Genomic DNA, 24,341 nt, shown 5'->3' with positions numbered 1-24,341 from the left:
GAGGTACCAAACACAGTCCTACAGTCAGAGACACTGAGATCCCTTCCCTATTGCAAAGGATTTTGCCTTTTGATCCCAGAAGTAAGCTCATCTTCCTGATGGTTGATGGGGACCTTGTATGATTAAACATATTCCTCCACCATGCTGCTAAAAACAGTTTTCCCCCTTGTCAGGCTCTGATTCAGAGTCACAGGACAAGGGGACATGCAACCCTCTAATAATGGAGCACACAAGTGCTCTGACATCCACCTCATCCCAAAAAGCAACACCCCTTTCCCATTTCTGCTTTAAATATAACACACACTACAGGGATTTTGACATGTTTAATGATGGCAGTTTCTACTGAAACAGGTGAAGTCCATTCAAACACAACCAATTTTTCCTTAAAAAAAGCTTTGGTCATGATGACAAATTCTTTTAAAAAAACTTCAAAGCAATTGCACAAAACTGAACACATGATCCTGCTAACTCCTCACACACAAACTGCAGCAACAGAAACTCATCTAACAAGGAAAAAGCTTTAACAAAAACCACGGCCCACCACCCTGCAGAGATTATACCCTGTAGATGGAATTAGAGGAAACAGTTATAAACAAAGTGTTTTAGTTGATTAGTGTCTATGTCTAAGCTTCATTAGTGCCTGTAGACTCCTACAAGTAAGTTTGGCCTTAAGATAAACACTAGGGGATCACATCGTGTGCTGAACAAGTGTTTGCAGTCATCTCTGCAGCTTCCAGGGAATAAAAGGGGGGGAAAATGCAAACACAAAGCGTATCTGTGTACTTAGTTCTGCAGGTAAGCATGGCACACTGATTTCTGGCTTCTCAAGTGTAATCTCTGGTGACAGGGCTGTGGCTGGAGCAAAGCAGCTGCAATTCTGTGCAGGGTTCTTCCTCCACATGCACAAAGGGAAAAGCCTCTGACTCACATACTCTGCCTCAGCCAGGAGTTGGTGGATTCTGTAAGCAGTAAGTGAGCTACAGGCAGACAGCTGTAATAACATTTCTGTTTTCATTTTCTGTAACAAAAAAATATGCCTTTTAAAATGCTCTTCAACAAAGCAAGTTTGACTATGCAACACAAAATAGCAGCAGATACTAAGACACGTTACAGTCACAATCAGATTAAATCTGCAGTGTGAGATACACAGAACATTAAGGTTAAAAACTCATGTAGTGGTTAATGGCTATTTCTTCTCTGATGAACTCCTAGAACTACCTGAACCAAACAGTTCCAATTATTAAAACTATGTTTTAAACTGATTTCTACAATTAAAAAAATATTCATATATATATACTATTAGATGAGTCACGTCAAGTGCTCTTAAAATCTTAACTAAATATAGCTATAGAATATTTAACCAGACATTTTAAATCACATACAGCAAGTTTTGTAGAGGTAAACACTGCCTCACATTTGCAACAGCAACTGAATATCAGACAGAGCATTTGGATTATTTTCATGACCGTGAGCAACTGGTCAGGTTGACCTTTTACTTCCACCAAGCAGATGCTGCTTCTCTATAAGCACTTTTTAGCTTATGGCACACAGTTTGGGACTTCCCCGAGGAGCCAGGAAATCCCAGCTGCCACTGAGCACCTCCATCTTCAACATCTTAAATATCTGGTCCCTGTCCACCATTGAGATTTGGCCATGTTGTGAAAATAGTGGTTTGTTGTTTTTTTTTAAGCTACAAGCAAGGGGAGCAGAGGGCCTTTGCCAGCCTAACTCAGCAAATGACCTGAAGCTGCTGGAAAACCTGACTTAGGAACCAACTTGCCCTCAGAAGGGAGAAGTGCCCTTCATGCATCATTTCTTCTCATCTCTCTCCTACGTAACTTGGTCTTGCCTTTCTTTTGTGTAAAGAGATGGTTTCATTTCCTGTCCCCCACTCTAAGAGTGCCTGATGCTCAGTTTAATGAGCGTGGCAGGAGAGTGGGCATGAGCACGTTGCCATGGTGCCTGCACAGACAGGGCAGCCACCTCATCCCGTCCCCTCCTTCCACAAATGCCAACAGAAGCTTTCAACCTCCCTCCCTCCACTCAGCATGGCCACTTCTCTGACTTCAAAAGGGCTTGGGCTGCTCAGGAAGTTCAATTCCCAGCCTTCAAAGTCTTGCAGCCCTGAAGAAACTCAGTATTTCCTTCTGGAGCATCCAGGCTAGAGCCTTGTCCTGGGGTTTAGGTGTCCCTAAACTAAGACAAGCCTGAAACCTGTTTTACTGAGCTGGGCAAAGAGCTCCAGACCTCACCTCAACCTGCAGCACTGTTCCACTCTCTGCTCCCTGTGGCTCCTACCAGCCAGAACAACCTGCCCAGCACATCTTCACCTCGCAGCTGACATGTCAAATATTGCTTGGTAACAGTGGCACAGAATGACTCAAACTATTCCATGAATGAAAATAACAGAGCATTTTATATTGCCTTGATGACTAATATTAACACAACAGTCTGCTTTGGGATTTTTCCATCCAGGCTGAGTTGGCTGTCTGCAAAGCCTTTGCTGAGTCACGGCTAGGGAAAGCAAGCTGTGGTATGGCAGCTGCTGGGATGAATGCACAAGGCTGCTGGAAAGGAAACAAAATTCCCCTTCACCTCCTTTTACTGACTGAAGGGCCAAGGGGAATCACACAGAACTGGCACAGGTCATGGTATCACAACAAAGAAGTTTGGTTTCTCAACAAGCCTCAAATCTCAACAGGGCTTTAAAAAAAAAAAAAAAATCCCAAAAGTGGCAGCCTGTTGCAAAGCTGGTGCTTTGCCAGAAACTGCAGTCTCCTTGAGGGATTGCAACTGCAAGGCTGGGAGAGGTTCAAGCAAACAGTGGGACAATCCTAAAACAATGGGAAAAGACGTGTTCCCCAAGAAAAGCAAGGTTCCAGCCAGCTTAAAAACCCAAAATAGAAGGTGTTAAGGAGTGCAGTAAACAGTAAAGTCTGAACTTCATCTGTGGTTACTCTAAAGGAAAACCACAAATAAAGAAACTAACCCAGTTAGGTTTGCCCTTTCTACCGCTGGCCTGGAATGCCTGGATGCCTGTGGTCTCCCAAACCCGACCTTTCCAGATGCAGCAATCTAATTCCCACAGTGTCATCCCACAGCTCTGACCTCTGCAGCACAAAGTACAGCAGGGAGCAATGGCTAAAAATGCATCCTTGAGTTAAATGAGCTTTGTCAAGCAGGTAGTAAGGGAAAACTTCCAGTTTGACAGAGAATAACATCACTTACATGAAGATTCCATGAAAAATATAACATGTTCTCTCTGCAATCCAATCATTCCACATGAAGACTTACTTTGCTTAGAAAAAGGTAATGAATTGTAGACAAGTTACAGTCAGCACAGGACAGTACAAAACACTGGTTTTACTCCAGTGGAAGGGCAGAAAATTACAAAAATATATCTTCTTTAATCCAAGATTGTAGTTTAGAGTATGCCTGATTCTTCCTATTTCCCTGTGGTCTCACTTACTGAAGCTGATCTGATCAGAGCTCCTTGGGACAATGAGAGTGTCATCATGAAAACTTAGTGCAATTCTTGTTTAAAAAAAAAAAATCAGTAGCAAGTCAAGAAAATTTCCTACATGAGTCAACCTCCCAACCCCTTCCTACCCAAATCCCTACACCAAACATAGCGTGGCATTTCAGCATGGCTTACATTTTTACCATCTTAAGTCACCTCCGTAAGGCCCAAAAATACTTCTTGATTTTTTTTTTTAAACACATGATCCGTTCAACAATGACCGAAGTTTAACAGTAACAGAAGTGTGGAATTAGGATTTTAGAAAATAAGTTCCTTGGGGCAGCTTAGTTTAATCTTCCTTGTCTTCCTCCTTCTGCAAAACGTATGTAGAAGAAAAGGAGCTGCACCTTGTCATGCTTTGGTGACACTGCAGCCCTCCTAAAGCGAGAGCAAAGAGGAACTCTGGTCATTCCAACACAGGAGTTGGGACACCAGGGAACCAAATGGTGCTGTTCTAGTCAGAAGATCCACAGCCTGCTGTACAAACAGCACCTGGAGGAGGTGAGGCTTGGTTTGGTTGTAATGCTGCAGAGATGAAAGCCTCCCCTTTCACAGTTATGGGTTCAGCAGGTCCCTCGACAGCAGAATGACGTCTTGCAGGGCACCGATGCTCCACGGAGCTGCTTTACCTGGAAAGCAGAAGAATTAGAGCAGCTGGAGATTTGCAATTAAAATTACTCACAGGCAGAGATGAGAACCCACGTGCAAAATGGAAAAAACAATCCTAATGGCCACAAAGGAAAAGGCAGCATCATTCACTGGGATTACCAGCAGTCCCCTCCAGCAGTTTGTGTGTCTGGTGACAGTGATGGGATGTTAGTGCTATGCCAGGAGGAAAGATACCAAGGGAAGACAAAAGCAGAGTTAGATGAGAGAAAGGCCAGATGCTGGAAGATCCTGTCACTGTGCAGAGCAAAGAAGTGAATGTGCACAGGGAGACACATGAAACCACATCCTGCACCTCACAGCTTTTACACACCAGTGCACCCCTTACCCACCAACACACATGGAGCATTCTCCTTGCCATGGACACTCCTTCTGATGCCCTACTGCCTTAAATGCTTCAGGGTTCAAAAAAAATCTTAACAGGAACTTGTTACACTCCAGGAAGGTAAGAGCCTTCCCATAGGACTGCAAGAGCAGCAGAACATAGTGTGCTCTGCAACAACTGTCACAGTAGCATCAGGAAAGAACTGGCCTTCAAAACCCAGTAAAAATTGCTTCTTGACTATCTCTTTTTCTCCCCTGCTGTGGGCCTATGGGAAATCCTTAACAGCAGCACCAAAGCTTCAGCAATTTGTTGTATTTATAGTGAGCTGCTGCCTGTGTTGGTGATTTGCACCCCCTTCAGATGAGGATAAATGATACCCCTCCATTTACACACAACTTGTCACTGCTGCCTGCTGGGGAAAAAAAATAAGTTGCTATAAACCCCAGTACAATTCACCTGGCATCATCCAGAATTGCCTGCAGCTTTCACTGCAAGAAAAAAATCCATTAGAGCTGGTCCCTTGAGAATGAACACCTCGCAGTAACAAACAGAACAATTCCATGCTCCATTCAGAGCTGCATGCAGTCAGGATCTGGAAAGGATGTAGTCCTAGAGAAGGCACCAATAGCGTAACCCTTATTTTACAGAGACTCCCAAGACTCGAGTACATCAAAGGCTGAGCCCTGCAACTGTGCTGAAGATGTTTCTCTACAGTTCCATGCTATCAGTGCCTGAAAAAGGGATGAATCCAGAATCCAGCCCTTACATGTTTCCTTTAAAACATCCTGCAAGCTCTCAAAAGACCTTTAGACCCACAACGGTTGAATAAATATTCCTGTCCTGTTCCCTTAGCCTACCACTGCTCCTTACACATAAATCTTTCTCCTTTCAAGAGCACTTTGGAAGATGCATTCCTAAACCACTTCTGCGTTCTGCTGGTGCTGCTGCTGTTAGAGGATAAATGACAATCCATAGGGAAAACAAACTGAGGAATTTTACTCAGCCGACAGGAAGGACAGAGGCTTCAATCTGCCCCAAGAAAAACTTTTTATCAGTATTTATTTAGGAGCCTGACATCAGGACTAGCATTTAAATTCTGATTTCTTTCCCCACTCTGGGCTGGCACATGGCACATATCGCCCTGGACAGTTGTGAAATTCCCCCAGCTGGGCCCAGCAAGCGAAGCAAGAGCAGAACTTGCTGCCTCCAACAGCTGCAAGTCAGCAGGGAGAGGAGTCACTGCTGATATCCCAGATTACTGAAGTGCTTTCAACGCCTTTCATGTGCAAGGCACCATGGAATTTATTCAGAACTTGTTTTCAGTTTCCTATTGAAGCTGACAAGAAATCCCCCAATGAGCTTCGCTAGAGTTAATAAGCTTAACAAGCTAACAATTTTATTTACCTTTTCAGAAACTGGTACTTTTTGCAGCTGTTTTAATCTCTTTTCTCTTATTACACACAGAAAAGCAGAGTGCTCTGTGGTGAGGGATGGACACCAGTTTGCTGGGGATGTTTGCCTGTAACCTACTTTACTCCACTGCTCTCTACTCGAGTATCCCTTAGTGCCAAAAGCCTGATGAATCAATGGCTTAGCTCCATCAAGAGATCACAGAACCCATGCAAATTCCCCTTGCCTTCCTGAAAGAAAGTGCCAAAGGAGCAAAGAGGAGAGGGAAATCTTCAAATCAAAATCTATTTGTGATATGAGAAAAACATATGGAGGATGGGATTTAGCTTCCCACTAACTCATTTTTGAAGATGTGCAGCAAATCCCATCATAAAACTTGGAAAAACCTCTGACATCTGGGAAATGATGACCAATATAGTTCATATGATCCAGGAATCAACTGGACAAGAATGCTTTTTGGCCTTCAGCACAGATTTGGTGATCAAGAAACAACACTCTTTCCATTGCTCCATTTGCTTTCTTTGTGTATAATATATAATATATATATAAAAATATATTTTTATAGTATATATAATATCATATATATAATATATATTATAAATAATATATAATATAGTAATTTCAGAACAATTCCTGAACTTTTTATCCAAATGCCTCTCTCAATATCAGAGCAAATACACAAAAAAACCACACATATTAAAACAGTGGTTTCCATTAAGCTTTTTAAGGAGGTGTCAATGTCCAAGTGATCTGGCACTTTTAATCTGTGACAATCTTTGTTTTATACTTTCCACCTCTTTTCACACAGAAATTGTGCCTGCAGGATTAGAGGCCATTGACAGAGCTGCTTCCCTGCTACTGGAATGAGGTTGGAAAAAGGAGATCTGATCCAGCACACATTCAGCAGAGGCAGCAGTGGATGGCTTTTGCATCCACAGAAAGGACTGTGTTTGGGTAAGATTTTGAAGTGGTCTCATTAGTCTGCCTTACTGGAGGAAGGTGGTTATTTCTTGTTGCTCCACTGCCCAAGGGAAGCCAGGGAGGGACCTACTGGGAGCCTAAAACCTTAAAGCCTCATGAAAAAAAACGGAAGAAAATAGCAACGACCTTCTTCCAACAGCCCAATTTACACTGTCTGCTGTTCTTTGATGCCTCATGTAAGACTGGAAACAAATCTGCACAAGGACAAAGCATTAAAGGAAAGAAAATTAACTGCACGAGAACCAATTGGAGAGGTAAATGTCGCTTCTCCCCTGTTGCTGCTCCACACCAACTGCCTTTTAATTAGAGAGCTGTTTGCATTACATGGGGAGACAGCACAGAATCTCAATTACTCCCCCAAATACAGATGCAAGCCAGCATGGATCTCTCAGCAATAGGAGGGCATCTCAAATAAACCAGCTCAGAGCCTCCCACACCATGAATATCAGCTTGGGGGGTAAGGGAGGACTGGGGCAGATACCCCAAGAGAAGACCTGTTAGAAGTCTGTTCCCTAACTCCCTGTGGGCAAGTCTGAGCTGCCCTTTCTGCAGCTCTGTCCCTCTCTTCCCATTTGAACACAAGCACCCCAAAAAAAATGTCCTGACTAGTTTAATGGGGTTGTCAGTGGTCAAACTCAGCAACTCCAATTTGAAAAGGAGTCTCTTTACTGGAGACAGGATTTGTGAACAGTTTGAGATATACTCTCCAAGCTGCACAAAGGAACCAGAGAGCTTGACACTTTTTACAGCAAATGTATCCTCAAAGAAGCTTTCCCAAAATCACCACTGCTAAGGGGCTGTCTGTAAGATGATCTTCCACTCCAAACTGAGTAACTCTGAGCTAAACAGAAGTATGCCTGAAAAAGCAAGGACTGCAGAAAATGTGCAATTTAATAGCTATTGCACTGTGGCAGAAGGGAGGAATTCCCACAGCTGAAAGAGGACTGGTTGGCCAAGAACAGCAACCCAGGATGAGCCAGTACCTTCAGTGATAGCAGCAGAGTTCCTGCTCCAGGGAAGCAACTCAGATAACATGAACACAGCTCTCAAGAGACAAATGCTCTCCAGCAAGCTCTCTTTGTTCATCCACTATTTCACTATTAGACATCTTGTCCTGAAGCACTGCCATGATTGAGATTCTTCTGCTCTCACTCTTTGGGGAAAAAACTCCTCAGATCCCATTTCCAAAAGTTCACAGAGAAAGTATGGAGTTAAAATGAAAAGGGTGGGACATGGTGGCTGTTTAAACAGCCGTGGCGACTCAGATCTCTGCACTCTGGGTTTAACAAAGCTCAATCACAACCTGCACAAACTGAAATTATTAGAGCAAACACAGGGCAGCTACAGGGAACAGCAAAAGTCAGGTAAGGACTGATAGGAATCTTCTAAACCAAGAATTAATTGTCTACACATAAAGGCTTGACTCACACCCTTCATTGTTTCATGGCTCCCAACTATTTCCTGATTTGAACAGAGAACCAATGCAATGATTTGGGAAACAACCAGTGGAGCATATGGGTGTGTGTGGTTCAGATACTGGCACACATGTGCTTGGAGCAGATGCGGTGATCCCCCTTTTCCAAAGTTAGGAGATGGGCAATGTCAGTAAAGTCTGTAAAATCTCCAGTTAGAAGATGTCAAGATCTGCATTTTTATAATTAGGAGAGCTTATTTCAGCCAAAGTAGGACAGATTTTAGAGTAGGCCTTATTTGGATTAGAACTTGAATAGTGTACATGGCTTGATGCAAATAAAAATAAGAGATTGCAGATACTCTGATGCCATAAATCAACAAGCAGCATCTTTATGCGCTGAGTTGTTGCCATAAATCTTCAGGCCCGGAATAGGCAGCAGAAGTTCTGGGTTGTCACACCACTTCCATCTCAAAAACACAAACATATTTAAGGAAAGTTTGTTGCTAAGGGATAACTGCTAACAGTACCAGTGAGGGCCCACAGTCCTCTCCGTGTCACAGACCAACACAGGAGAACTCCAGTACAAATCTTGTGGAGATTCATTCTGATTTCCCTCCCAGGCTCACAGCAACAGCAGTGCCTGGGAAAGCAGCCCTGGATCCACGACCCTTGATCCACAGCCCTCCATCCAGTGTGAGCACACAGGAACGACTGCCAGCAGCTGCCTGAGAGGGGAAGTTCAGTCTGTCAAACCCTGTCAGCTATCTGGGACACATGTATCCCGTTGTGCTGCTCTGCAGGGGAAAGAGGAGTGCAGACAGCCCGGGGTAGTGCCAGGGTTATTGCAGGAGCAGGGGAGGGCAGAGCCATGTGTGCTGGGAACAGGCCGAGGAGCGTAAAGGAAAGGGATAATACTTGGGCAAAGAGAGACCGTGACTGCCTCATCCCTGCCAAGTTAGCCCAGCAGAGAAATAAAAGAGCTGTCTTCACTAGCAAGAGCTCAGTGAGCAAGTCTAACTGGATGGATGGCAGTAATACCTGTATTTCACATCAAACACTGTTGAGTCTTCGTCCTCATCGTCTTCTTCGTTCAGAGGAGCCATTTCTACCCGCTCGGCTGGGGTGGTGATTATGTCGTACTTCCTGGTCTTCTTAATCCTCTTGCCAGACCTGAAACACAGAGGTGGGAAAGATTGCCTTTATGGAGTATTCCTTGGAGAGGCTGAAGCTGCTCCCACCAGCTCTGACTCTGTTGGATTCTGACCCCCCTAAGAGGAACACTGCAGAACCAGCCTCTGTCCCCTCCTGCTGCCTTTCCAAGGCCACTGTTTGTGCCTGTGTGTGGAGCAGTTTCTCATCAGCTGCAATCCAGAACGTCAGTCTTTCCACTGCTGACAAACCAGAGATGCTCTGGCACCCAGGCCAGGCACACGAACGCCGCGGCCACCACGTGCTCCTGCTGCCACACTCAATAAGTGAGACATGGGCTTAATCAGCTGAAGCAGCCAGTGGCTTAGTGAACATGTTCAGATGAGAAAGCACAGGTTAAGCCCTGCTGAGCCATGGGAATGTTCTAGGCAGGATTAGGAACAAGGAGGTGATGCTGTCTGGGTACAAACAGCCTGCTTGCTTTCCTTGCAGTCAGGCCAAGCTCAGGACTCCCACAGCAACAACCTTGAGTCTCATCTGAAGCAGTTTTAGGCTCCATCTGTGCAAGTGCTATGAAAAATAATCAACCATCGTTCAAAGCTAACTGTACCTACCACTTCTCCTCCCACAGATGCCAGCCTTACTTTCCTTTGGAAATGGAGATGCTCACACACCTGCACATCTCATGGTTTTGAGAGATCTATTTTCTAACACTTACTTTCACTTAAATTAATAAACACTTGGTGTGTGGCCTTTCAACTTATTCTCTGCCTCTAGCTTGAATTCCATTGGTTTTTTTTTTATTTCACCTATTGTTTTCATGCATACTAGGAAGGTCAAACTGCTCATGCATGAATGCATTTTTGTGATTATACATTCAAGAACATGTTGATGTGTACTCAGCCAGCCTTCGGGGAGAAAAGTGGATTGTTTTGGCTAACAAAATACAGAACTTTCCCCTACACCTTTTAGCAAACAAAACTGCTATCTGCCAAGCATGACAAGGGAGTTGGTGCAGGCAGCAGCAAGCAGCCCAGCAGATTTTTGGTAATCACAGCTAGTGTTCTGAGCAGTCAGCATGCCCCAAGTGCTCTTTCACTCTCAAGAAGCCTTACCCTGGCATGTCATGCGAGGTATGCCAGATTCAGAAGCACAACTTTTGCCTCAAGAAGTCTTTAAACAGCAACAGGAACTGGGGTGTGAGCACTGCAGAGACACTGGGACTCCAGCCCTGAGTGTGCATCTCCACCACAGTGGTACCTTCCAAGCTTAAAGAAATTTAAATCAGTGACCAGCTCTGACATGGAAATCTCAGTACCTCTGCCAAGCACTGCTTTTGGGCAGTAGTCCAAGGCTGAACAAACAGGTCCCAGCCCTTGGGATGAAGCAGTTTGCATTTCCTCCCTGTTCTGAAGGCTGAGGTTGCTTCAGGAGTGAGGAAGAAGTCACCTCCTCGTCTAATCTTTAGAGCTATCTGTGCTGCTGTGTCATGCAGAGCACGGGGTGGTTTGTTCTTTTACTGCTGTTGTTGAAGCAAGCAATTTTATATCCAGTACAGTAGGACTCTTAACCCAAACACTTGAAAATCATTTTGAAACCACTTCTCTGTTACTCTGCTTCCCTGCTCAAAATTGGCAGCAAAGTGATGAAGGGAGGTCTCCTCTTGCAACTAAAGCATTGTTCTTACAAAAAAAATTTACTCATCCTGGGAAGCCTAAACACAGACCAAGACTAACCTGTCAGAACTAAGCAAGTCCAGTCTTACCACTCTGCACTCACATCCAGGCTACAGGGGATTTCCATGGGTTCCATTTAAGATCCTACCCAAGTATCAGGACCACTTTACTGAGATCCCCTCCTCCTTCATTCCCTCCATTAGAAAGTGTAACTTATTCAACAGAGTTCATCTTAAAACCATTAATGGAGTGGTTGAAGAAATTACTGCAGAACAGGTATTTTTAGAAATGAGAAACTAGAATCCTTTTGCCTCCAGCCATTAATTAGTCTATTTGGGCTACACTTTCAAGAGAACCTGCAGCAGAACTCACTGTACAGTGACCTATTAATCCCCACAACCTCACTTAATGATGGTGCTCATCTAAGATAGGGAGGAAACTCATTTTGCTGCTGGTTTTTGGCTAAGCTGCTACAACCAGTTGTTCACCATTGATAAGGCAAAAAGGTCCTTCCCTGCCACCCCTTTCTCAATCCATTCCACCCCAGATTATCTAGCTAATTTGTCATTAATCTGCTTTGTAGCAGTCTGTTTTCTCATTTGTTCATTTGCACAACTTCCCCAGGCTTCATAAATACCAGAAGAATTACCAAAGCTAACTTTGCAGGAAAGCCTTGGAAGTCTCCCTACATACACACTGAATAAAGCTGCCTGTCAGGAAATTGTTTCACGTTAAAACTCCTGAACCTCAGTGGGATCCCTGTAACCATCAGCAATGACAGCACAAAAAGGAAAAGCACTTTATTCAGCAGGTGAGACCAGGCAGCAGTATCAGCGGAGCAGATACAGAATACAAATGTTCCATGAACTTTGGAGACCTCCTGGACAGGATCAGGACACATTAGACCTCATGGGCAAACAGAGTCTTTCCTTTCCAGCCACATTCATTTTGTGGGGTTTTTTTAAAAGCAAACAAGAAGCATGCTGGAAGCTGTGGTCATTTTGGCCCTTGCACAATGACAATGCACCCCCCAAGTGGTTTAGCCAGGGTAGAAGTGGTTCTGGGTAGTTTAGCACAGAAAACCGTCGTCCACTTTAAAAAATCCTGTTGCTTCTGCTGATTGAGCCAGTCCCTGTAATTAGGAAGGAATGCTACAGGTCTTGCCCAGAATTATGAGGAAAGAAAACCCAGGTTAAACGGGGGCAGGGACATTAACCTCATCCTACAGACCCAATGCTGAGGCACCACACACCACATCAGGGTCTGCCTGGTCCACCCGAAATCAGATGCACATCCCTCTCCAGACCACAGGGAAGGACAATACACAGAGAGCAGAACGCTGACTTTGTGTCTGTACTTTGACCGGGGGCTATTTTGATCAAGCACCAGTCATATGCAGCACTTCATCCTCCTTTCTGAGGCATCATGCGGTGGGGTAAGTGCTCGAATCAACTCACTGGTTCATTGTATTATTTACGCCTCTAATCTATTTTAGTCCACAACCCTGACATTCACAGATTATTCTTTTCCTGACCCAGAGAGAGAGGTCTCCGCATTTCTTACCTCCTGCTAAGATGAAGAGCGAGGGGACCATCCCCTGGAAAGAAAAAAAACCAACAAACCCTCACTCAAAAAAACCCTTATCCCTTCTAAGTAGAGCACTTACTGGAAATGTGATTAAGCCAGTCCCTCCTAGAACTGCAGCGATGTTATATCCGGAATGGAATTAGGACTGGTTTATTTCCTGTTAATGGACTCCCTAGCAGTTAAAAATTAAAAAAAAAAAAAATTATGGAACTATAAACCTCAGGAAACTCCAGGCTTCCCACCAGCTGATGAATTAGATCAGCAACATTTATGTTGATCTCTCTGGGTATCTCTGTTCTCTGGATGGTGCTGTATACAACAAAGTAGAAGCACTAAGCCAAACCCTTGTTTTCTGGAGATGGGGACGTAGTGACAGGACAAGGAGGAGTGGTTTCCAACTAAAAGACAGCAAGTTTAAATTAGATATTAGGAAGAAATTCTTTACTGTGAGGGTGGTAGTGAGCCCCTGGCACAGGCTGCCAAGAAAATCTTTGGCTGCCCCATTTCTGGAAGTGTTCAAGTCCAGGTTGGGTGGGGCTTGGAGCAACCTGGTCTAGTGGAAAGTGTCCCTGCCCACACAGAGGAGTTGAAATTATCTCTGGGGTCCCTTCCAGCCCTAACTGTGATTCTATGATTCCATGATCAATGCTGCTGCCTGCCCATGGATTTCAATATAGGTCACAGATATATGTTTTGGGGTTGGATGTTTGGTTGATTTTTTTTTAATTCTCCATTTAACATAATTTAATCTAAGTTTTTCTTTCCTGTTGCTGGCAGAAGCCTTGTCTTTACTGGAGTACCGTAACTGGTTATAATACAATTAATTTTAAATCAGTAAAACTCTCTGGGGTTAAGCTTTGGATGGCCTGGAGCAACTGTCCAGCTCATAGAACAAAGGGTCTTGTCTCTTATGATCATATGCTTGAAACTCTCTCTTCAATCTCATTTATACCACTTTTGCTATTACTGGAAAACTAAGCTTAAAGTGGTACTTGAGGAAGAAATCAAAAGTGAACAAGAAGGAAAATAACAAAGCAATGAGATGCAAAATAAGCAAATAGCTTTTCTCTAAAAATCTGGATATACAACAGCTTTTCCATCCTGCATTCTGTTTGTTCCAGGGCAGGTCAAGAAATTATGTGAACACTTACAGAGCAGAGTTTACTGCAACTAAAGCTTTGGGTTGCTCTCGGCTAGCCCAGTGGAGCAAAAGTAACTGATCAGGTTTCCCTAAAAGGCACACGGTCTACCAGCACAGTTGGCCACATCTGAAAAATTGTGTTTCCTGTGAGCTGATCCCAAGAATTGCATTGCAATGGAATGAACCGAGCTGCACCAGGGGAGAGAAACGGGGCAGAACACGGAGGTAAAAAGGCAAAATCCAAAATACAGATCAAAGAGTGAGTTTAGCCACACACAATCTGTTGCAAGACACTGTGTTTCTTGGTAATGCAAACTACCCAACTATTTGAGAATAACATGGAATTTGGTTTGCTGTGGAAATGGTTTTGGGTTGGGAGTACGCAGAGCCCACTGGTGTAGGAATGAAAGCAAAACCAGGACTGAGCAAAAAGGAATAAATAAATAAATACTACAGCAAAATAGACCTTGCCACATGCAGACAAATAGCCAAGTCTTGGCTGACCTTCATAAACCCCAGCAGCCATAGAGGGAAAGGGAATTCAGACCACTTTGGGTGACACCACATTCTGAACCACACGACCATCAGTTGAATTCATAGCATAACATTTCCAAAAAGGAATTAAGAGGAATCTCTGAGTGCTGCCTTAAGAGCTGAGCTGAAAGCTAGAGAAATACATCTATTCCTACTCAAACAAAAAAGGAAAATAATATCAACAGAAAAATATGTAAAAATGAGATGTATATAAAATGTATAAAATATTAATCTGACACCTGTGATGAGTATCTGGCCAATCACTGGTTTATTTAATCTCTACAACCCATATAAAAGGATAATTTACTTCCAGCAACACAGAACAATTTCACAGTGAAAGTTTAATCAAGGATTGGATTTCAGCAAAATCTCTTTAATAGGAATCCATGACTCTTCAGAAAAATAATCACAATGTTTTTGACTAAGTAAGAATACAAAGCTTGTATTCTGATGGAGAAAAGCTTTACATTTATTGAGGGTAAATCCCTTATCTCTTCTGCAACAGAATCTCCACTGATCTGTGTTGTCAGCTACAAGTGTGACGCTGTACAAACATACCTGTTGGTATTCTTGTCTCGTTTGCAGCTGGGATAACTGTTTACAAATAAGTGCTCTGTCAGATAAAGAAACATACTCAGAAGCCAACAGCTTAATTTTCCCATTCTCCAGCAGGTTCTACCAAAGATATACAAGACATCTCAGAGGGTGTTTATTTTAATGCATCCTTAATGCTGCATTAACTCTGATCAGCTGTATAATGACGACTTTGACATGGAAGAATAAATCCATCTTTCCCAAGGTGACTTTAACTTGGACCTGTTTTTGCTGATAATGGTATAGGGAAGGCCTTTAAAGGTTATCAGTTTGACTTCGTTGGCTACCAATATTCAGCCGGGTCTCCTTGACACAAGATATCATACTTTAATGCTATTCTATGCTTTATGCTCAGAAGAAACTGTGGCAAAGAAAATAAACTCTCCAAGATCACACAGCGCTAGGAGTAGAAACTTAGTGCAGAATGAAAAGCCTTAGTTATAGACGTCCTAATTCTAGCTCATATAACCTCTACCAATTCTTCTGTTTGTCCATGACAACTCTGTACAGCTGCAAAGCAGACATATCGATTAAAAAAAAAAACCGAAAACTCTTCAACACTTTATTGGGCTCTCCCAAACCGTATCACTTTATGAGCACGTTTATTTGCATTGCCTTTGCCAGCTGCTGCACACACTTAAGTAGAATACAGTTAAATGTCAATTTCTTCAGAAAGCATCAGGCCTGATCATTTCGGTTTATAGACCACACTTTGGAATACTACCATCGTGAACGCTGCCCTTCCCAGATGGAATTAAAGTAGGAGAAGCAGAACATTCAGCCATGCACAAAGGAGCTGCCTGAAGACAGAACAAGGAAGAATTTGGCAACTCCACTTGTTTAGCCGCTTCTGTCACCTGAGCCACGGCTTCGCCTCCGAGCGCCGCCGAGCGCCAGCTGTTCCCGTCTCTTTCCGGCTGTCCCTGCCCAGCGGTCGGACACCGAGCTGTGACACTTCGGCATCTGGGCCCGGATCTCCGGCTGGGCTTGGAGCATCTCCATGTCCAGGCAGCCCACGGCTCCTTGGGCACCCATCCCAGCGCCCCCCGCCGCCACCAACCCCACCTATTCCAGGTGTTCCAAGGGAGTCTCACGCGTTCCACACTCCAGCCCCCAACGCCCACCGTGGCCCCACGCAGCGAGTGTACCCAGGCTGGAAAATCCCACTTGGAGCCCAGCTCCTGCCCCGAGTTCCTGCGAGAAAGGAGGAAGGCGCGGGCTTGCCAGGCCGGCAGCCCCGCACGGCTCCCCGGGGGCTGCTGGGCCAGCCACACACGCCGCGCTTGAGGCCGGGCTTCGAGCACATCATTAGCAGGTTATATAATATATAATTATATGAAAGATACGGCTTATATATATAAATAATAAAACAGGAGAGGCTTCCCCGCTTCCGGCCCTTCGGCCGGAGCCCCCGATGGCGGGTGTCCCCCCTGCCCCGCCGGGCCCGGCTGCCGCGGGCGGTCCCCACCTGAAGACGCGGAGCAGGAGGCAGCCGATGAGCGCGGCCGTGAGCGCGCAGGCTCCGATGACGGCGGCTTTGAGCGCGGAGAGGTCGCGGAGCATCGCGGGCACGGGGCTGAGCCGGGCCCCGCTGTGGTTGCCGGGGCCCGGCGCGGCGGGCGGGCGGCTGCCGTTGCCCCCCGCCGGCTCCGGGCTGCCGCGGGCGGCGGGCGCGGCGGGCAGCAGCAGCGGCAGCAGCAGCGAGGCCGCCAGCAGCGGCAGCGGGGCGGCGGCGGGGCGCATCCTGCCCGCTGCGGTGCCCCGGCTCCAGCCGCGCCGCGCCGAGCCCCGGAAGGCAGCGCCGGCCGGGCCGGCCCGGCCCCCGCCCCCCGAGAGAGAGGCACCGCCTCCCGCCGCCGGGGCCCCGCGGCCGGGCACGGCCGGGACCGGGGCAGGGGCCGGGGCCGGGGCCTCCTCTCCCGGAGCTGCCCGCGGCCTCCCCAGTGCCTCGGGACCCGCTGCTGCCGGGGCCGGCTCCCTCGCTCAGCACGAACAGCTCTTATTAGAGGATGCAAGGGGGCTGCGATGGTGGGGAAGGGTCTGGAGGGGCCATAGAAGGAACGGCTGAGGCACTCGGTTTTTCAGCCTAGAGGAGAGTGAGGCAGAGCTCACCGCGGCCGCACCTTCCTCGGGAGGGGCAGCTCCGATCTCGGCTCTGTGTCACCCGAGGGAGCCGCTGGAGCTGGGACAGGGGAGGCTTAGGATGGAAACTGGGAAAAGGTTAAAGCGGTCACAGCACCGAGCCTGACAGAGCTCAAGATGTATTTGGACAACAGTCTCAGGCACAGGTGGGACGGCTGGAGTCTCCTGTGCAGAGCCTGTTGGACTTCCATCATCATAGTGCGTCCCATCCACAAAATTCCCTGTTTCTGTAACTCTGTGGCCACTTTTAATTAGAACACCCAACATCGGCCCAGCTGCAAAACAATCCCAGGGTTCACACTGCCATCAAACAGGGCACAGACGTCCCGAGCTGCTGGGTCAGCGTGGCCCAGCTCCTACATCAACAATTTCTACGTCAATTTTATGTCTTTTTGCCTTTACGCTTATCACCAGGGCTCTGGTTCCAGGGTATTGTATTTACAGGTCTTTCACATCTTTAAAGAAGTAAGATGTGAGAAAATCACAGCCATGGTTCTGCAGACCATCCCGGGGCACTGAGCATGTGAATGGTGCCATCAGCCAAGCCAGACAGGGAGCATAAATCATAGAATTATAGGAATCATAGAACACCCTGGGCTGGAAGGGAGTCACAAGGATCATCTGACTCCTGGCCCTGCAGAGGACAGCCCCCAAAATCCCACCCTGTGTCTGAGAGCATTGTCCAAATGCTGCTTGAAGTCTGTCAAGCTCAGTGCTGTGACCACTGCCCTGTTGCAGTGACCAACCACCCTTCTCTAGATCCTCCACCATCTTCATAGCCCTCCTTTGAACACTCTCAAATAGCTTTGTATCCTTCTTACATTGTAGCACCCAAAACTGCACACAGTGTTGGAGGTGAGGAATAAATGAGGGGGCAAAGTGCCTGTGCCACGGTTCTGCCAAACACAATTTATTTTGCTTTCAGTGTTCAGTAGTAGCAAGAGCTTCATTGATGCCAAATAATTGTATGTGGGGAGAGGGTCACATTGGGACAGAAATAACGTGAAACAAAGGGGAAAGATGAAAGGGCTGATTTCTGTCCTATTAAACTCTGTACTTCACGGCTGGCATGGCAGGGTGTGATTTATATTATATGTGTGACTAAGCTGTGCAGGAGATGACAGAGGTGTATTCCAGCAGGCAGTGTCCCTCTGGAGAGGTGGCAGTGAAATAATGCCTGGTTCATTGGCCTCCCTGGTCAATTGGCTTGAAATGCCACCCACTCAGTAATAAAAGCATTCTGTGTGTTTTGCAGGAAGTTCTTTGGGATGAGGAAATTTTGACGTGGACACTGTGCAGAAGGCCCCCTAAACCATCTGAATTGGGCATTGTTCCGGGTTTATTTCATTGCTGACTTTTGTGCACTTTCCCAGTTCCCAACACGAGGCCTTGGTTTATTTCTGTTCAGAAAAAAATAAATAAATCAGTAAAAATTCCATCCAGGCTGGAGGTCAGATTGGTGGTGCGGGCTATTTCCCAAACATTGGTGTGAGCTCTGCTCACATGAGTTATCATTTGTAAACACTGACCCTGTTGCTGGCCCTGCCTGCTCTGAGATGTTTGCCAGCTGCTGCCCAGCCTCTGGCAGATCCCTCTGGCACAGCAGTGCTTCCCCATAGCATGAGGGAAGACTTGTAAAGGACTTCCAAAACAAGAATCACCTCCTGCAGTTTGAGTGAATATATCAGAGGAGAAGAGCCATTAACACAACAGTTTTGGAGAGCATAATTTTTTTCAAGTGGCTTCAGGATTTCTTGTTTTGGTTTGGCTTTTTTGTAGGTTTGTTTTTGTTTTCTCCTCAGATGCTTTACTGATATTTCACATGTCATTTGCCTAATTTGGGAATCATTCCTAGGTCCTGGTCTGGAATGTGGGATTTCGCAACTCTGTTCTTCAATGACATCATGTGGTTTGTTCTGAACACAGCAGTAATAAATGAGAGCAAGAGGAGTTTACCAGCCCTTCTATAAAAAGCATTTTATCTGAACAGTCATCTTTTGGGGAACTGAACTAATTTGTGGGGTTTAGATTTTACCTAGTAAGTCATGTTTTCCATGTATGTAGGACAAAGATTCCCATTTGGATAACAAGGAAGCAACATCTTGGTTTCATCTCCCCCTTAGCAGTGGTGTCTGTGAAAGCCAGCGCTCCCGAGAGCTTTGGTAGAAGAACACAATTTTGAGAAATCGAGAGGAAATTCAGACAGTGAAAAATGCAGAAAGTATTTGGTTTCCCCTCCAATGAAGCTTGTGTTTCATCCCTGACACAAACACACTCCTGTAGGAGAAGGCTCTGCGGGTTGCAGGGGTGGGAGTTGGTGTAGCTTTTCTCCCTGCTGAGTTTTCTTCCCATTTACACCTGTTCGGTGTCATTACAAGTTGGAGCTCTCAGTAGCAATTGCTCTTTCTGTTGAAGAGTCTGTGCTGGCTAAATAGAAGGAGCGAGTGTGTTTCTGTATGCAATTGCTTCTGTGAATGGCAGATTTCTGTATTTATGGATGCCTGATACAGGAGCAACCTTGTTTGTGGGGAAGGCTCTTCATGCCCTGCTTAGCAATGCATATGAAGCTCAGGCTGCCCCTTCTTTTGTGCTCTCAGATGGCCTCCAGGCAGCACCCAGATATATTTTTAGCTCTCAGAATAGGGGAAAATTTGCAAGAAATTGTGCAGTGAAGAAATAAGCAAAGGAGTTGAAGCTGGCTCAGTTGTCAGATTTAGGCAGGCTGGATTTGCAGCAATAAATAAGTGTTTCTGTGAGAGAAATGAAATGTGTACAAAATGAGGCAAACTACATTCCCAAGGATTTGCTGCAGAAGTAATACACCTTCTGGAAAAGACCAGGGTCCAGTAAGGAAGGAAATAAAATGGAGCTGGTAAGATATCTGTGCTCCATGAGCCCACCTCTGACATCTCAAAACCAAAAAGCCAGGCTACTAGCAGAGAGATAAATTCAAGGAGCAATCATCTCTCCATCAGAGCGTGTTTGAGCTTGGATGTCAGACAAGAGAGCACAGGGTAATTGCAAGATTTAATCATTCTTCCAGTGACTATTGCTAGATAACCTCAACCAGCAGTGCAGTAAAACTGCAATGCCTCATCTATCATGAGTGGTCCAAGGGCTGCAAAGATGTCCTATTGCTAATTAAAGACCAGTGGTGTAGAGCAAGCAGGAGCTTCAGATATACTTGGACAAGTCTTTGCACATTCCTAGTTAGCACATTGCATTAGCCTGTTACTTCTATAACGCTCTAAAACATTTATGGCTTTTTGCAGACATTAAAAGCCAGTGTTACTGCTGCAAAAAGGCTTGTAATTTAAGTCTATGATAAGCAGCAGATTCCTTTTAAATGAGGTTGGTGCTGTCATTAAGCTGGGGTGCAGAGATTATCTCTTCAGCAGGTTCTACAATACTGCTAATACACACAACATTGCAGTGCAGCAGTTAATCTAAAGAAAACAGGGAAAGGAAGGACAGCAGCAAACCACAAATCTTTGTTTAGTTTGGATAACAATAATCAAAGAACACAAAAGCCGATTGTGACTTTGCCTCCTACTGCTTCACTGCCTATCCATGCAGTCTGTCCTGGCTGGCCTGCTGAACTGCAACCTGAAGGAAACTGACAAATAATTTGATCCTCTTTTTTTTTTTATTTTATTAAGATTATTTGCAAATTGTGTCCTTAGATTGGTTTTCTTCATTTCAGCTGCATGAAATAAACTCGTCAGGGTGCTAGTGGCTAATCTTGCAGGCTCAGACGTTTTTAGAGGTTCATTGATGATGTTAAAGTGATTGCCAGGTAGCAGGACTCCATCCAGAATTGCAAGTGACCGGGATATGGAATAAACAGAATTGGATTGAACCTCTACACTATCTCCCAGTGCAGCTGAACCATCGTCAGACATAGCACTTATTTTGTCATTGCAGGAAAATAAGTCAGACCGGCTCAAAGGGGAAATATCTGTGCTGTGATAGTGCTTCTCATCCATCAGTACCTACTTACCCATGTCTTAGAAGTCCTGCACGGGCAGAAGAAGCAGGCAATCCACCTGAGCCCTTGTAGGATGCTGCTCTAACACATCATGGTCACTGCTGCAGTGAGAGCAGCTCGGGATGTCTGTGCAGCCCTCACCAGCAGACATCCCCCTGCAGCGTGCAGCTGATCTCCAGAGCAGCTGAAGGGCACAGAGGTGCCTGTCACTCACATCTCCATCCCATGTGGGATCCATCCCTCTGGAGAAGTGATGCACTCTCCCTGTCCCACACCATGTCTGTGATTTGGAGCTGCTGCTCCTGCGTGCTCTTCTGTAAATCATGAACCACCCCAAAGGGCTACAGAAGAGGGAGGTGCTGGGAGTCACACACCTGGGCAAACATCTGTTTTCAGGTCCCAGGAATCCCAGCACCCATCAGAGCAGGGAGCAGGGATGAGGCACACTGCCTCCTGGCTCTCCAACATCCCCCTTTCAGCAGCAGCAGACTGTAATCCTGGTTTAACTGAGCAGTGCCTGTAACTGTCATCCCAGCACCCGCCTTCTCCCTGGCATGACAGTGATCTTGAGTTGCCTGGAATAATTCCCTGTGTGAAGCAGCTCCCCTGGAAGCTGTGAGATTAAATCCTTATGGCATCTTGTTACAGGGATCAGCTCATAGGGGATTATGGATGCACAAGTGGCACCCACTCTCTGGGGAAAGTAGGGAAACATCTGTTAACATCTGCAGCCAGGCTTCCAAATCCCTGGTGTGAACCACACCTATGACTTCTCGTGGCAAGATGGATATCAAGAGGAAGGTGTGCTGACCAAAAGGTGTGCTGACAGCAGGAAATCCGTGAGCTCTCACTCTGGTTTATTGCTTGCTAAAAGGGCTGAACCCTGTGGTTTGTTAGTGGAGTTTTTGTTTGTGTTTTTTTTTGTTGCGATTCCCAGAGAAGGATTTTTCTGGTTTTACTTCAGCATCATGAAGCCTTATCTTTGTGTGGCTAGAGGGCCTCTATGGAGGAGTGAAGAAATAGTAGGATTATGACCTTACTAGGTCCAAAAATAAAAGATAAGCAATCAGGAAAGGAAGGATTATTTCTTAAATTGCCAAAAATTCACTGTTGCTTGTTATCATCTATTTAATTCAAATATAAGAAAGACACCTGGGGTAGGAATCGAGCTGCTCAGAAGATCCAGGTATCTCATCACTGTGAGAAAACCTCACTCCTACCTTCCACTCCCTTTAAAAGGCAAAGCAGAAAGGGAAAATGTCTTGATAGTTCCTCAGCAGCAAACCCGTTTTATTCAACTAAATTTTGACACAAGAGGAGTGGGTGTAAAATATGTTTGTTTCCCTTCAAACCAACTAAATAAATGTTGCTTCCTACCACACAAATTGTCACTTAAGCCAGCCTATGTGAGCTGCAATTTCTACCCATCTCTTGTTTTTGCTTCCTGAAACACCATTTAAAATATTTTTAGCATCACCCCAAATACAGCTGATGATTTTTGGAAGCAGCACTTCAAATGAGGTTGGCTGTGAAGAATTTTGCCTGGCACTAAACATCTGCTGTCAGTGCTGTTATCAGTAGAGTGCCACAAACCCTTCCTCACCTGTGGGATGCTAATAGGTTTACTGCAGTTCAGATGAAAGATGTCTAGTCCATAAACCTATCCTGTTTCTCCTAATTTTCTATCCCCAACCCAAACATCTGTGAAAGAATGTGATGTTTATGGAGTCTGATAACACTATTTGGAGCCAAACATAACATACAATCCTCCCTAAGGATGCACTGGGGTTCTAGCTATGAAGAGTTGCTAATTTAGTCCCTACTCCAACTCCTGTGCCTGCCAAATCTGCCATGCCTCTAAATCCTGAGCACCAAAAACCCTATGAGCCCTTCTCCTGAGCCAGATGTACTTACTGTCTTCCAGTGTACCATAAACTTAATTTCAAATCAAACTCCTTAAAACTTCAGTCCTAAATTCAAATCCTCACTGGTAGAGTGAACCTTGCTAGAGCATGAAGCCTCATCCAGTGCAGGGAACAGCATACCCATTCTCTAGGAGAAGGGCTGATAGAAAAATCAACTCATTTGAATTCAGCTCAGAAAAATTTTCCACTTTATGTCATGCTTCCTGCCAGCAGAATGCAAAGCCTTTTTAATCAGACTAAACATTCTCCAAATCCCTGGGCAGTGAGTAATAATGTCTACTTCTATAGTGTACTTCAAAGCCTCTCTTCAAAGCCATCACTACCTGCACAACGCCAAAATGACCTTTATTTCACAGAGAGATAAAGCCACACTGGGCAGCAGTGCCAGCCAGGGGAGGATGGAGTGGTGGCACAGGATGCTCTGCACATGGATTCCTATCAGCTGCAGGCAGAGGCAAGGTAGGACAGGCTTGTAGGTCACAGAACAGTGAAATCATGCAGAGGGCTTCAGCTAATGCCAGGCAGGGTGCTGGGAACCTGAAGACAAACGTCATTCCTCCGCTCGCACCTACTCCAAATCCTTTAGCACGGGGTGCTCTGGAGCCATCTAAAGTAATCTGGCATTGGATTTTCTTGTCTCAGTTCCCTGGCTGCACTGCTCCATCCTACCTCTCCTCCAGAAAGTCCTTCCCTGGCTGCTGGCATAGTGTCCTGAAGGGAAGGAAGCCACAGCACGGCAGGGACACTTGCACAGAAGAGCTGCTCTAACTGGCTAAATTAGCCCAGTTTCCCCAGGGCTTACAGATCAATGATTCATTTGCAGTTGAGAGTGTCCCTAGGAGTCCTCTCCCTGTCCTAGCCCCCTTCTCTTCCAACCAAGAGGTGCTGGGAGATGATTTAAGGGAGACTGCCTGCACACTGCAGCAGGTTCCAAGGCCTAAACCTTGTTCGGAATCTCTAGAATCCCTCCTTAAATCCAGCTCCAAACACCTAAACCAAAGGAAACACAGTAGACTTTTTCACTTCTCAATTTTCATCTGCCAGCAGAGGAGTCAATTGTTGATTTCAGGGAAATAAGAGAGAGTTAGTTACGCTTCCCTGAATAATCCACTCTTGTCAACAGAGGTGGCTAATAGAGGCTCTGCCTGGGCATTTGGATGGAAATTAATGCATGGAAGAGGCAAAGCCGTGTGCAGTCTGCTGACATGACACCAGCTCGGTGAACGGAAATGATACATCGAGTTTTATTAGAGAAGGTTCTTGGTAGATATGTTTATTAAAAGACCTGT

The 24,341-nt window shown here is 45.5% G+C and overlaps 1 protein-coding gene across 2 annotated transcripts; it reads right to left on the bottom strand.

Annotated features, from left to right (window-relative positions):
- Positions 1-308: 308 nt before the first annotated feature.
- Positions 309-16,740, bottom strand: FAM174B (family with sequence similarity 174 member B). 2 transcript variants are annotated; one of them, XM_088063345.1, is made up of 3 exons: positions 16,466-16,740; positions 9,355-9,486; positions 309-4,149 (listed from the first exon to the last, which is right to left on the bottom strand). In XM_088063345.1, exons 1-3 carry the CDS (start codon positions 16,738-16,740, stop codon positions 4,146-4,148), a joined length of 411 nt encoding a protein of 136 aa, XP_087919471.1. In that variant the 3' UTR covers positions 309-4,145. The 2 variants fall into 2 exon arrangements, with proteins under 2 accessions (XP_087919471.1, XP_087919470.1); XM_088063344.1 differs by having other exon boundaries at positions 309-3,534.
- Between the last annotated feature and the right edge of the window lie 7,601 nt (positions 16,741-24,341).

This window comes from Pseudopodoces humilis, chromosome 16 (genome assembly GCF_049639895.1).
Source record: "Pseudopodoces humilis isolate 2021_Gansu_Grassland_sample_001 chromosome 16, ASM4963989v1, whole genome shotgun sequence".
Classification (NCBI taxonomy): Eukaryota; Metazoa; Chordata; class Aves; order Passeriformes; family Paridae; genus Pseudopodoces; species Pseudopodoces humilis.
The sequence above is the reverse complement of the archived record's forward strand: the minus strand, read 5'-3'. Positions and strand labels throughout refer to the sequence as shown.